Source organism: Salvelinus sp. IW2-2015, unplaced genomic scaffold (genome assembly GCF_002910315.2).
Source record: "Salvelinus sp. IW2-2015 unplaced genomic scaffold, ASM291031v2 Un_scaffold3071, whole genome shotgun sequence".
Lineage (NCBI taxonomy): Eukaryota > Metazoa > Chordata > Actinopteri > Salmoniformes > Salmonidae > Salvelinus > Salvelinus sp. IW2-2015.
This window is the reverse complement of record NW_019944362.1, coordinates 15870-30703: the sequence shown is the minus strand read 5'-3', so window position 1 is coordinate 30703 and position 14834 is coordinate 15870. Positions and strand designations below refer to the sequence as shown.

At 46.6% G+C, this 14834-nt stretch overlaps 1 protein-coding gene across 1 annotated transcript in view; it reads left to right on the top strand.

Annotated features, from left to right (window-relative positions):
• The window catches only part of LOC139025689 (mucin-5AC-like), a gene marked incomplete at its 3' end in the record, with an annotated part of 45513 nt that overhangs the window by 14849 nt on the left and 15830 nt on the right, over positions 1–14834 (top strand). The window contains exons 4-5 of the mRNA XM_070440855.1: positions 3798–4136; positions 4220–4836. Of these exons, the coding sequence (XP_070296956.1) occupies positions 3798–4136; positions 4220–4836 (956 nt within the window). The remainder of the gene's footprint in view (positions 1–3797; positions 4137–4219; positions 4837–14834) is intronic.

Genomic DNA, 14834 nt, shown 5'->3' with positions numbered 1-14834 from the left:
TAGGGGGAGAGAACCACGTCGTCAGGGGAATTTCCGTGCGTAGAGATGACATCGGGCGTCCAAAGGGAGATACCGCGTCGTCAGGGAGATACCCACCCCGTTAGGGAATATCGCAGCGTCAGGGAGATATCACAACCTCAGGGAGATTTCACGCCATCAGGGACTACCCCGCCCCGTTGGGAAGATACCACCGTCACAGGAGATACCACAGCGTTAGGGGGGAGATAACCACGCCGTTAGGGAGATACCATGCTTGTCAGGAGATACATGCTGTCAGGGAGATCCGTCGTTACGAGGGAGATACAGCTGTCAGGAGGGATCCCGACCGTCTAGGGAGATACCACGCTAGGATGATACCGCACAGTAAGGGGAAGATACCACGCTGTTAGTGGAGATACCACGCTGTCAGGGAGATACAGCGCCGTTAGAAGGAGATACCGTGCGTTAGTGGAGATACCACGCTGTCAGGGAGATACCACGCCGTTAGTGGGAGATAACACGCTGTCAGGGAGATACCATGCCGTTAGTGGGAGATACCACGCCATCAGGGAGATACGCACTATTATTGGGAGTCTCCACTATTATTGGGAGATACCATACTGTCAGGGAGATACGACGCTGTTAGTGGGAGATACCATGCCGTCAGGGAGATGCCATCAGGGAGATACCACGCTGTTAGTGGGAGATACCACGCCGTTAGGGAGATAACGCACCGTTAGGGGGAGTACCACGCCATCAGGGAGTACCACCGTCAGGGAGATTCCACGCTGTAGTGGAGATACCACGCCGTCGGGGAGATAACGCACCGTTAGGGAGAGATACCAAGCATCAGGAGATACCACCCTGTGATTAGTGTGGAGATACATGCCGTCAGGGATAGCACGCCGTCAGGAGATACCAGCCACAGGAGATACCGTGCCATTAGGAGGATACCACGCGTTAGCGAGATACTGCACCGTTAGGTGGAGATACCATGCTGTCAGGGAGATACCACACTGTTAGGGGAGAATCCACGACGTCGGGGAGATACCGTGCCGTTAGGGGGAGATACCATGTCATCAGGGAGATACCTCGGCGTTAGGGGAGATACTGCTGCGTTAGGGGGAGATACCACGCCATCAGGGAGATACCACGCCGTCAGGGAGATACCGCACCGGTAGGGGATATCGGCTGCAGGGGATACCTCGGCGTTAGGGGGAGATACCGCTGCGTTAAGGGTGATACCACACTGTCAGGGAGATACCTCTGCGTTAGGGGAGATACCACCGTCGTCAGAGATTCGTGCCGTCAGGGAGACATCGGCCGTCAGGGAGATACCGCTGTCCGGGAGATTACCGCGCCGTCAGGGCGTGTAACCGCATCGTACCCAGGGAGAATACACTGCATCGTCAGGGAGATACCGCTCATCAGGGAGATATAACGGCCCATAACTCTCTTTAAGCCCTCTTATAGAATGAATGGTTTACGTAGAAATGTGGTTTCCTGGTTACGGATCAAAAGGACAAAAAGCCCTTGTTCTGTGTTATGACAAACATGTGATACATCACACAATCTCTGTGATGTTGTATAGCCGCCATTTTTTTTTGTTGCGTATTTGAAATCACAAAAAAAGCTTGTGTCTTTTAAGATATGCTTCTGGGACACCGGGTGATGTAAAAACATCTTGCATACTGTACTTGCAATGAACATCTCAGTTGCTTACATACAACAGAAACCCCACCCTACGCTATTATTTAAATGATGAGAGGAGCTCCCGAGTGCGCAGCGGTCTAAGACACTGCATCTCAGTGCTAGAGGCGTCACTACACGACCCTGGTTTGACAGACGAACCAGTAATATGTACATTAGTTGTGACAGAGAACAGTAAATCTGTACATTAGTTGTGACAGAGAACAGTAATATGTATATTAGTTGATGACAGAGAACCAGTAATATGTCATTATTGTGAAGAGAAAGTAATGTTACATTAGGTACAGAGAACAGTAATACGTACATTAGTTGTGACACGAAACGTAATCTGTACATTAGTTGTGACAGAGAAACAATCAATGTAGTTGAATGAACAGTATTAATTAGTTGTGAAGAGAATCAGTAATATGTACATTAGTTTGACAGAGAACAGTAATATGTACATTAGTTTTACAGAGAATATAGGTAATTAGGTGACAGAGAACAGTAATATTAACATTAGTTGGTGACAAGAGAACAGTAATATCTACATTAGTTGTGACAGAGAACAGTAAATGTACATTAGTTGTGACAGAGAACAGTAATATCTACATTAGTTGTGACAGAGAACAGTAATATGTTACATTAGTTGTGACAGAGAACAGTAATATGTACATTAGTTGTGACAAGAGAATCAGTTACTATTACATTAGTTGTGACAGAGGACAGTAATATCTACATTAGTTGTGACAGAGAAACAGTCAATATTACATTAGTTTGTGACAGGAACAGTAATATGTACATTGGTTGTTGACAGAGGACAGTAATATCTATTACATTAGTTGTGACAGAGAACAGTAATATGTACATTAGTTGTGACAGTATTACTCTGTAAATCAACGACTGTGATGTTAATTTCCCTTTTTTATAAACATTCTTGTGATATTCATGGCCTCTGCCAGTGATTTCTATGAATAAATGAAAACTAATTTAGCCAGGTTGACACGCTGTTATGGATGTCATTACCAGAGGAGCAGTGTGAATAGGAATGACAAGTGAACCCAGAGCATAACTTTGTAGGGTCTGGAATGGCACCCTATTCCCTATGTAGTGCACTACTTTCAACAGATATTGGTTAAATGTTGTGCACTAGATAGGAATTATGGACCCATAGGACTCTGGTCAAAAGTAGTGCACTAGATGAGGTATATGGATCCATAGGACTCTGGTCAAAAGTAGTGCACTAGATAGGGAATATGGACCCATAGGACTCTGGTCAAAAGTAGTGCACCAGATGAGGTATATGGACCCATAGGACTCTGGTCAAAAGTAGTGCACTGGATAGGGAATATGGTGCCATTTGGGACACTTTTTTGAATATGAATGAGGAAGTAAACAACATAGCATGACTGTCTGGGTGTTGTCTGACTCTGGATGTGTATCCAATGGCACCCTATTCCTAACGGACCCCGGTCAGAGGCAGTGCACTCCTCGAATAGGGATGCCATTTTGGACGCAACCTCTGTGGTAGACTTTTATAACAGAGGTCAATGGAGAGAACTGTAGTACTTTTATATCTAACGAGATGACATCGGCAGTGACATCAGCCCTGTCCTTTGAGAAGAGAATGAAGCTATTCTCCCCCCTCCTCCTCCCCCTCCTCCTCGGTGGAACACAGCTGTTGCTGTGAAACTGGGGGAAAAGGGGGAAAAACAACAACAAATACACACACACACACAAATACACACACAAATACACACACAAATACACACACACACACACACACACACAAAAATAACCACACACACACACATACAAATACACACACACACACAAAACACACAACACACACACACACACAACACACCACACACACACACACACACACACCACACACACACACACACACACACACACACCACACACACACACCACACACACCACACACACCACACACACACACAACACACACACAAATACACAATACACCACACACACACTACGGAGCAGAACATTTTGCCGTCACTCTTGATACGCTTGCTAACACTCCAATGTACCTCTCTCTCATCCCAACGCCGCTGCCTCCTACAGAAAGGCTACCAGCCTTAGCCTCTGTGTCTCTGTGGCAGAGTTTCCCAAAACCCCTCTAAGAACCACCTACACCACTGGGTCCGGCAGAGACCCCTCCCACTGGGTCCACAAGAACCCTAACCAACTGTCCGCAGAGACCCTACACCCACTTGTCCAGCAAGACCTCTACACCACTGGCCCGCAGAGGACCCCTACCCTACTGGTCCGACAGAACCCCTACACCACTGGGTCCGGCAAACCCCTACCTCACTGGTCCGGCAGAGACCCTACCCTACTGGCAGGCAGAGCGACCCCATACACCACTGTCCAGCAGAGACCCCACCACTGGTCCGCAGAGACCCCTACACCACTGGTCAGCATAGACCCCTACCCTACTGGTCAGCAGGGAGACCCCTACCCTACTGGGTCAGGCAGAGACCCCACACCACTTGGTCAGGCAAGACCCCTACCTCACTGTCAGGCAGAGACCCCTACCTCACTGGTCAGGCAGAAGACCCTACCCTACTGGTCCGCAGAGACCCCTACACCACTGGCGCCGCAGAGACCCCACACCACTGGGCACAGAGACCCCTACCCTACTGGGTCCGACAGAGACCCCTACCCTACTGGTCCGGCAGAGACCCCTACACCACTGGTCCGGCAGAGACCCCTACCTCACTGGGTCAGGCAGAGACCCCTACCCTACTGGGTCAGGCAGAGACCCCTACACCACTTGTCCGGCAAGAACCCCTACACCACTGGGTCCGGCAGAAGACCCCTACCCTACTGGTCCGACAGAGGACCCCTACACCACTGGGTCAGGCAGAGACCCCTACCCTACGGTCAGCAGAGACCCCTACCTCACTGGTCAGCAAGACCCCTACCCTACTGGGTCAGGGAGAGACCCCATACCTCACTGTGTCAGGCAAGAGACCCCACCCCATTGGACCAGCAGAAACTCCCTACCCATACTGGGTCAGCAGAACCCCTACCCTACTGGTCAGGCAGAACCCCTACCTCACCGTCAGGCAGAGACCCCTACCCAATTGGGGACCCAGGCAGAAACCCCCCTCCACTGTCAGCAGAGAATCTACCCCAGTAAGACAGAAAGAGAACAGCAGAGAGCAACCAGCCCAGGAAAAAAGAGACCCCAGGACAGACCCTAAGACAGGGCAGAGGGGTAAGTTCACAGTCCTATGACTGACATTATTAAATTATTATTTATACAATGTAACCCTCTTAGATATAAGTCCCCTGTTTAGGGTTCCGACTGATATTTTGTGTACAGAGAGCTCTGTGAACGTTGCAGAGTCCCGTGCTTATAGTGTCAGAAAGCCCATCTGTTCGCTCTCTTGTACCAGTCTGTCAGCAGAGATGACTTTGAATGTCAGGTTTCCACACCCCACATTTGCATAGAGAGTGAATTGTCACATTTCCTGGCCTATCAAAAATCGAAACAAATAAAATGTTATTAGTCACATGCACCGCGAAAATACAACAGGTGTAGATCTTACAGTTGAAATGCTTACTGACAAGCCCTTAACCAACAATGCAGTTCACATAAAAAAAAAAAAAAAAAAAAATGAAATAAGAATAAGAAATAAAAGTCAAAGTAATTAAAGAGCAGCAGTAAAATAACAATAGCAAGACTATATACAGGGGAGTACCGGTACAGAGTCTATGTTCGGGGGCACCGTTGGTTAGTCGAGGTAATATGTACATGTAGGTAGAGTTATTTGTTAAGCGTAGCAGCACAGGGGAACCCAAGAGCAGACTCCGACCAGGAAACAGGGATGAATGAACCAAGATATTTATTGTAACACAGGGAGAGAGGAAGTGCAGATCCAGGGAAGCTCGGATGAGTTGTAGGAAACCAGATGTGGAGGCTGAGGTTGGAGTGAGCTGGTTTGGGACAGGGTATAACAGGTCCGGAGGGGAATCCAAGGGAGTGATGATGAGTTGTAGGAATCCAGATGTGGAGGCTGAGGTTGGAGTGAGCTGGTTTGGGACAGGGTAAACAGATCCGGAGGGGCATCCAAGGGAGTGATGGTGAGTTGAATCCAGAACAGGGTAGCAGGGTGGTGAGATGTGGAACAGGAGACAGGAACGAGAGTCAGAGCGGCAAAACTGCAGTGAGAGGAGAAACAGCATCAGGCAAGGAAATAGGCACAGCAGGATACAGGATCTTAAATAACAACAAATAGATAGCAGCATGACTGACTGAACGGAGACTACGATCTGGCAGAGTGGAAGTGGCAGGACTGAGTATTTGTAGAGGTCTTGATTAAGGAACGGGTTGCAGCTGGTGGGGAACTGCTCTGTCTCCAACCACACAATCACACACAGAGAGAGAAGAAGAGGGAGAGGGAGAGAACTGGGGGAATGGCTGCAGGTCAAAGAGACACCGGATGTCCACTAGGGGGTGGAGCAGGAGCAGATGTGACATTATTAAAGTTCGGGCGGCAGGTAGCCTTGTGGTTACAGCATTGGACTAGGAACCGCAAGGTTGCTAGATCGAATCCCGGAGCTGACAAGGTAAAAATCTATCATTCTGCCCCTGACCAAGGCAATTAACCCACTGTTCCTAGGCTGTCATTGAAAATAAGAATTTGTTCTTAACTGACTTAAATAAAGGTTAAATATATATATTTTTAAAGTGACTATGCATAGATGATAACAGCAGAGAGTAGCAGTGGTGTAAAAGGGGGGGAATGCAAATAGTCTGGGTGGCCATTTGATTAGATGTTCAGGAGTCTTATGGCTTGGGGGTAGAAGCTGTTTAGAAGCCTCTTGATCATGTTGAGGGAGAGGTTGTTGTCCTGGCACCACACGGCCAGGTCTCTGACCTCGTCCTTACAGGCTGTCTCGTCGTTGTCAGTGATCAGGCCTACCACTATTGTGGCATCAGCAAACTTAATGCTGGTGTTGGAGTCATGCCCGGCCATGCAGTCATGAGTGAACAGGGAGTACAGGAGGGGACTGAGCACACACCCCTGTGGAGCTCTAGTGTTGAGGATCAGCGTGGCTGATGTGTTGTTATCTACCCTTACCACCTGGGGGCGGCCTGTCAGGAAGTCCAGGATCCAGTTGCCAAGGGAGGTGTTTACTCCCAGGGTCCTTAGCTTAGTGATGAGCTTTGAGGGCACAATGGTGTTGAACGTTGAGCTATAGTCAATGAATAGCATTCTCACATAGGCATTCCTTTTGTCCAGCTGAGTAAAGGTAGTCCAGAGTTTTTTCCCTCTGGTTGTACATTTAACGTGCTGATAGAAATGTAGTAAGACGGATTTAAGTTTCCCTGCATTGAAGTCCCCGGCTACTAGGAGCACCGCCTCTGAGTGAGCGTTTTCTTGTTGCTTATGGCGGAATACACCTCATTCAGTGCGGTCTTAGTGCCAGCCTCAGTCTGTGGCAGTATGTAGACAGCTATGAAAAATACAGATGAAAACTCTCTAGGTAAATAGTGTGGTCTATAGCTTATCATGAGATACTCTACCTCAGGTGAGAAAAACCTCGAGACTTCCTTAGATATCGTGCACGTAGTCCGCCGTCCCTTGTCTTTCCAGACGCCGCTGTTCTATCCTGCCGGTACAGCGTATGATACTGTCGTCGTTCAGCCACGACTCCATGAAGCATAAGATATAACAGTTTTGAATGTCCCTTTGGTAGTTCAATCTTCCGTGTAGGTCATCGATTTTATTTTCCAAAGATTGCACGTTTGCTAGCAGAATMGAAGAAAGTGGGGGTTTATTCAATCGGCTTCGGAGAATTCTCCGAAGGCAGCATGCCCTCTGGACCCTTTTTTCTCCGCCTTCTCTTCACGCAAATGACGTGGATCTGGGCCTGTTCCGGGAGAGCAGTATCTCATTCACGTCGGGCTCGTCTGACTCGTTAAAGGAAAAAAAATAATTCTGTCAGATGGTGGTGAGTAATCGTAGTTCTGATGTCCAGAAGTTATTTTCGAGATGGTAGCAGCAACATTATGTACAAAATGAGCTACAAAATAAGTTACACACAATAAAAAGAAACAAAAAAAAAAACACAATTGGTTGGGAATACGTAAGACGTCAGTCTTGTTCTCCGGCGCCATCTTAACTAGACTGAGTTCCAGACAAAGAATCGATTTCCTTCTGCTTCTGAGCCCAGCCTGGGAGACGACATATTAAACGGGATTAGTCTAGTTTAGTGGTTCCCAAACTCTTTATAGTCCCGTTCCTCTTCAAACGTTCAACCTCCAGCTGCGTACCCCCTCTAGCACCAGGGTCAGCGCACTCTCAAATGTTGTTTTTTGCCATCATTGTAAGCCTGCCACACACGCACTATGCAATACATTTATTAAATATAAGAATATTTGTCACGACCCGGCTTGTGGGAAGTGACAAAGAGCTCTTTTAGGACCAGGGCACAAATAATAATATCCTAATATTKAATAATTTTGCTCTGTATTTAACCATATTACATATAAAACCTTATTAGTTCATCTAAAATGGTGAATAATTCACCACAGGTTAATGAGAAGGGTGTGCTTGAAAGGATGCTCATAACTCTGCAATGTTGGGTTGTATTGGAGAGAGTCTCAGTCTTAATAAGGATTGGCCCTTTTTTTCCAAATTTTCTCCTAAAATGACATACCCAAATCTAACTGCCTGTCGCTCAGGACCCAAATCTAACTGCCTGTCGCTCAGGACCCAAATCTACTGCCTGTAGCTCAGGACCCAAATCGAACTGCCTGTCGCTCAGGACCCAAATCTAACTGCCTGTAGCTCAGGACCCAAATCTAACTGCCTGTAGCTCAGGACCCAAATCTAACTGCCTGTACTCAGGGACCCAAATCTACTGCCTGTAGCTTCAGGACCCCAAATCTAACTGCCTGTCGCTCAGGACCCAAATCTAACTGCCTGTCGCTCAGGACCCAAATCTAACTGCCTGTAGCTCCAGGACCCAAATCTAACTGCCTGTAAGCTCAGGACCCAAATCTAAACGCCTGTAGCTCAGGACCCAAATCGTAACTGCCTGTAGCTCAGGACCCAAATCTAACTGCCTGTAGCTCAACCCAATCTACGGCCTGTAGCTCAGGACCCAAATCTAACTGCCTGTAGCTCAGGACCCAAATCTAACTGCCTGTAGCCTAGGACCACAAATCTTACTGCCTGTAGCTCAGGACCCAAATCTAACTGGCCTGTAGCTCAGGACCCAAATCTAAACTGCCTGTAGCTCAGGACCCAAATCTTACTGCCTGTAGCTCAGGACCCAAATCTAACTGCCTGTAGCTCAGGACCCAAATCTAACTGCCTGTAGCTCAGGACCCAAATCTAACTGCCTGTAGCTCAGGACCCAAATCTAACTGCCTGTCGCTCAGGACCCAAATCTAACTGCCTGTAGCTCAGGACCAAATCTACTGCCTGTAGCTAGGACCAAAAGCGACCCAAATCTAACTGCCTGTAGCTTCAGGACCCAAATCTAACTGCCTGTAGCTCAGGACCCAAATCTAACTGCCTGTAGCTCAGGACCCAAATCTAACTGCCTGTAGCTCAGGACCGCCAAATCTAACTGCCTGTCGCTCAGGACCCAAATCTAACTGCCTGTACTCAGGACCCAAATCTAACTGCCTGTAGCTCAGGACCCAAATCTAACGCCTGTAGCTCAGGACCCAAATCTAACTGCCTGTAGCTCAGGACCGCCAAATCTAACTGCCTGTAGCTCAAGCACCAAAATCTAACGGCCTGTAGCTCAGACCCAAATCTATGGCCTGTAGCTCAGGACCCAAATCTAACTGCCTGTAGCTCAGACCCAACATGTGTAACTCACCCAAATCTAACTGCCTGTAGCTCAGGACGCCAAATCTAACTGCCTGTAGCTCAGGACCCAAATCTTAGCTGGCCTGTAGCTCAGGACCCAAATCTAACTGCCTGTAGCTCAGGACCAAATCTAACTGCCTGTAGGCTCAGGACCCAAATCTAACTGCCTGTAGCTCAGGACCCAAATCTAACGGCCTGTAGCTCAGGACCCAAATCTACTGCCTGTAGTCAGACAAATCTAACTGCCTGTCGCTCAGGACCCAAATCTAACTGCCTGTCGCTCAGGACCCAAATCTAACTGCCTGTAGCTCAGGACCAAATCTAACTGCCTGTAGCTCAGGACCCAAATCTAACGGCTGTAGCTCAGGACCCAAATCTAACTGCCTGTAGCTCAGGACCCAAATCTAACTGCCTGTAGCTCAAGACCAAATCTAACGGCCCTGTAGCTCAGGCCCAAATCTAACTGCCTGTAGCTCAGGACCCAAATCTAACTGCCTGTAGCTCAGGACCCAAATCTTACTGCTGTAGCTCAGGACCCAAATCTAACTGCCTGTAGCTCAGGACCCAAATCTAACTGCCTGTAGCTCAGGACCCAAATCTTACTGCCTGTAGCTGCAGGACCCAAATCTAACTGCCTGTAGCTCAGGACCCAAATCTAACTGCCTGTAGCCTCAGGACCCAAATCTAACTGCCTGTCGCTCAGGACCCAAATCTAACGGCCTGTAGCTCAGACCCAAATCTAACTGCCTGTAGCTCAGGACCCAAATCTACAGCCTGTAGCTCCAGACCCAAATCTAACTGCCTGTAGCTTGGGGACCCAAATCTAACTGCCTGTAGCTCAGGACCAAAAATCTACTGCCTGTAGCTCAGGACCCCAAATCTAATGCCCTGTCAGCTCAGGACCCAAATCTAACTGCCTGTAGTTCAGGACCCAAATCTAACTGCCTGTAGCTCAGGACCCAAATCTAACTGCCTGTAGCCAGACCCCAAATCTAACTGCCTGTAGCTCAACCCAATTAACTGCTGTAGCTCAGGTCCCAAATCTAACTGCCTGTAGCTCAGGGCCCAAATCTTAACTGCCTGTCGCTCAGGACCCAAATCTAACTGCCTGTAGCTCAGGACCCAAATCTAACTGCCTGTAGCTCAGGAACCAAATCTAACTGCCTGTAGCTCAGGACCCAAATCTAACTGCCTGTCGCTTCAGGACCCAAATCTAACGGCCTGTAGCTCAAGACCCAAATCTAACTGCTGTAGCTCAGGACCCAAATCTAACAGCCTTGTAGCTCAAGACCCAAATCTAACTGCCTGTAGCTGGGGACCCAAATCTAACTGCCTGTAGCTCAGGACCAAATCTACTGCCTGTAGCTCAGGCCCAAATCTAAGTGCCTGTAGCTCAGACACCAAATCTAACTGCCTGTAGTTTCAGGACCCAAATCTAACTGCCTGTAGCTCAAGGACCCAAATCTAACTGCCTGTAGCTCAGGACCCAATCTAACTGCCTGTAGCTCAGGACCCAAATCAACTGCCTGTAGCTCAGGGCCCAAATCTAACTGCTGTAGCTCAGGGCCAATCTAACTGCCTGTCGCTAGGACCCAAATTAACTGCCTGTAGCTCAGGACCCAAATCTAACTGCCTGTAGCTCAGGACCCAAATCTAATGCCTGTAGCTCAGGACCCAAATCTAACTGCCTGTAGCTCAGGACCCAAATCTAACTGCCTGTAGCTCAGGACCCAAATCTAACTGCTGTAGCTCAGGACCCAAATCTAACTCCTGTAGCTCAGGACCCAAATCTAACTGCCTGTAGCTCAGGACCCAAATCTAACTGCCTGTAGCTCAGGACCCAAATCTAACTGCCTGTAGCTCAGGACCCAAATCTAACTGCCTGTAGCTCAGGACCCAAATCTAACTGCCTGTAGCTCAGGACCCAAATCTAACTGCCTGTCGCTCAGGACCCAAATCTAACTGCCTGTAGCTCAGGACCCAAATCTCTACTGCCTGTAGCTCAGGCCCTGAAGACAAGGATATAAACTCAGCAAAAAAACGAACTGTCCCTTTTCCAGGATCCAGAATAAATACTTATTTTTCCACCATAATTTGCAAATTAATTGATTTAAAAATCCTACAATGTGGTTTTCTGGATTTTTTTCCCTAATTTGTCTGTCATAGTTGAAGTGTACCTATGATGAAAAATTACAGCCTCTCTCACTCTTTTAAGTGGGAGAACCTGCACAATTGGTGGCTGACTAATACTTTTTTTGCCCCAATGTATATGTCACTCCCTGTAACGGTCTTCGTTGGGAGAAAGAGAGGAAGGAACCAAAATGCAGCATGATGATTATCCATTTTAATAAGGATACTTGAAACGACGAACAACAGCAATAAACCAACAAATGAACGAAGACGAAACATTCCCATAGGTCAACACAAACACAGGAACACCATAACAGGAACAATCACCACAAACCCACAATACAAAACAGGCTACCTAAATATGGTTCCAAATCAGAGACAACGACTACACCTGCCTCTGATTGAAGAACCATATCAGGCCAACACATAGAATAGACAAACAGACATACAACATAGAATGCCCACTCAGATCACACCCTGACCAACAAAACATAGAAACATACAAAGCAAACTATGGTCAGTGCGTGTCACTCCTTTAGTTCCTTCCCTATATATGTCACTCCCTGTGGTTCCTGCCCTATATATGTCCACTTCCCTTTGGTTCCATCCCTATATATGTCACTCTCTTTGGTTCATCCCTATATATGTCACTCCCTTTGGTTCCTGCCCTATATCTGTCCACTCCCTTTGGTTCCTGCCCTATATATGTCACTCCCTTTGGTTCCTTCTCTATATATGTCACTCCCGTTGGTTACTCTATCCTAGATATTTCACTCCCTTTGGGTTCCTGCCCTATATATGTCAACTGCCCTATTGGTTCCATTCTCTATAAATGGTCACTCCCATGTGGTTCCTGCCCTATATATGTTCACTCCTTTGGTTCCTTGCCCTATATATGTCCCTCCCTTATGGTTCCTTCCCTATATATGTCCCTCCCTGTGGTTCCTGCCCTATATATGTCCCTCTCTTGTGTTCTTCCCTATATATGTCCTTCCTCCCTTGGTTCCTTCCTATAATGTCCCTCGCCCTTTGGTTCCTTCCGCTATATATGTCCCTCCTCTTTGGTTCCTTCCCTATATATGTCATCCTTTGGTTCCTTCCCTATATATGTCCCTCCCTTTGGTTCCTTCCCTATATATGTCCCCTCCCTTTAGGGTTCCTTCCCTATTATGTCCCTCCCTTTGGTTCCTTCCACTATTATATATCTACTACTCCCTTTGGTTCCTGCCCTAATATATATCCACTCCCTTTGGTTGCCTGCCCTATATATATCACTCCCTTTGGTTCCTTCCCTAATATATATGTCCCTCCCCCTTTTAGGTTCCTTCCCTATATATGTTCCCTCCCTTTGTTCTTCACCTATATTATATGTCACTCCCTTTGGTTCCTTCCCTATATATGTCCCTCCCTTTGGTTCCTGCCCTATATATATCACTCCCTTTGGTTCCTTCCCCAGGTGTTATTGTTTCTGTTTCTGTTTCATGTCTGTGCGTTGTTCGTGTTTCTTGTTTTGTATTATGTTTTCATTTATTTATTAAATTATTCACTCCCTGAACTTACTTCCTGACTCTCAGCGCACATCATTACAACACCTCAGAAATGTATGACAATTTATTTTGGCCGAAACGTGAGCTCCAGACCTTTCTAGAACTAAGCACCATTACTAGTTACTGTTTATTGCCATCTCATGAAAAATAATGACCCTTGGGTATGTCTATTTAGGCAGAAATCTACATTTTGACAAAACGTTCAACAGATTTTTAATAGTCAACAACTCAGACTGTAGTAAGGTGCAGAGGTGGGACCAAGTCATGTGACTCGAGTCCAAGTCATGTGACTCGAGTCCAAGTCATGTGACTCGAGTCCAAGTCATGTGACTCGAGTCCAAGTCATGTGACTCGAGTCCACACCTCTGGTAAGGTGTAATAGTGGCAGATGTAACTCATGGTGATCCATGGTTGCCGTTCAACGTTATCCCTTCAGATAATTAACAACTATTGTCATTTATGGCAATAAAGGGCTTCTTATTGCGAAGTGTTGGATGTTACATATTAGTAATCACTCTGTTAATTAGTCTGTCACAGTGTAGTAGTCTACACTGCATTCTGGGGCTGGCTGGCGCTAAATCTCTGTCTGTCTGTCTTCCAGATGGTTGAAGAACAAAATCCAGTATAAAAAAATGGGATAAAAAAAAAAAAAAGAGCCTCACTGTAATCCTGTATTAGTAGGGATTTTCTAGGTATTGTGTCCTACTATCTGTCTATGTACTGTAACCATAACAACATGAAAATTAACAACACGGCTCGCAGGATGATTTATATTTCACCAGATGACTTGTTGAGTGCTGGAAAATGTCCAGTTATCTTCGTGGAAAGAATCAGCTCTTCAGCATAATAAAGTGACATAAGGATGTTTTTTGAGGTACAGAATGCAAAAAATACCAAAAATCAAGTGTCTGGGCTTCTTTGATGCTCTTGTGGATGCTACGGCCATATGGAGATGTTTACATTAGTGATTTGAACAGCTCTGGCAACATTGACATTAGCCTGCGGAAAACCTTTCAAGTCTTTCCTTCTAATAGTTCTTGAATCTGTCACCTCCATCTCTGTGATTCTGTCTGTGTATTTTTCTCACTCCATGGATCTAAATCATTTGATATTCCTCTCTCTCTTCTCTCTGTCTCTCTGTCTGTCTCTCTCTCTGTCTCTCTCTCTCTCTCGTCACTCTCTCTATGTGTCTGGTGTAAATCATCTATTTATCTCTCTCTCTCTCCCAAGTCTACTCAATTCAAGTCAATTCAATGGTCTTTATTAGCATGGGAAACAAATGTTAACATTGCCAAAGCAAGTGAAATAGATAAATAAATAATAAAAGTGAAATAAACAATAAAAAATAAACTGTAAACATTACACACAAACAAAAAAAGTTTCAAAAGCATAGAGACATTTCAAATGCGGTTCTCTCTCTCTCTCTCTCTCTCTCTCTCTCTCCTCTCTCTCTCTCTCTCTCTCTCTCGTCTCTCTCTCTCTCTCTCTCTCTCTCTCTCTCTCCTCTCTCTTCTCTCTCTCTCTCTCTCTCTCTCTCTCTCCTCTCTCTCTCCTCTCTCCTCTTCACTCTCTCTCGTCTCTCTTTCACATCTCTCTCTCTGTCTCTGGTGGTAAATCCCTG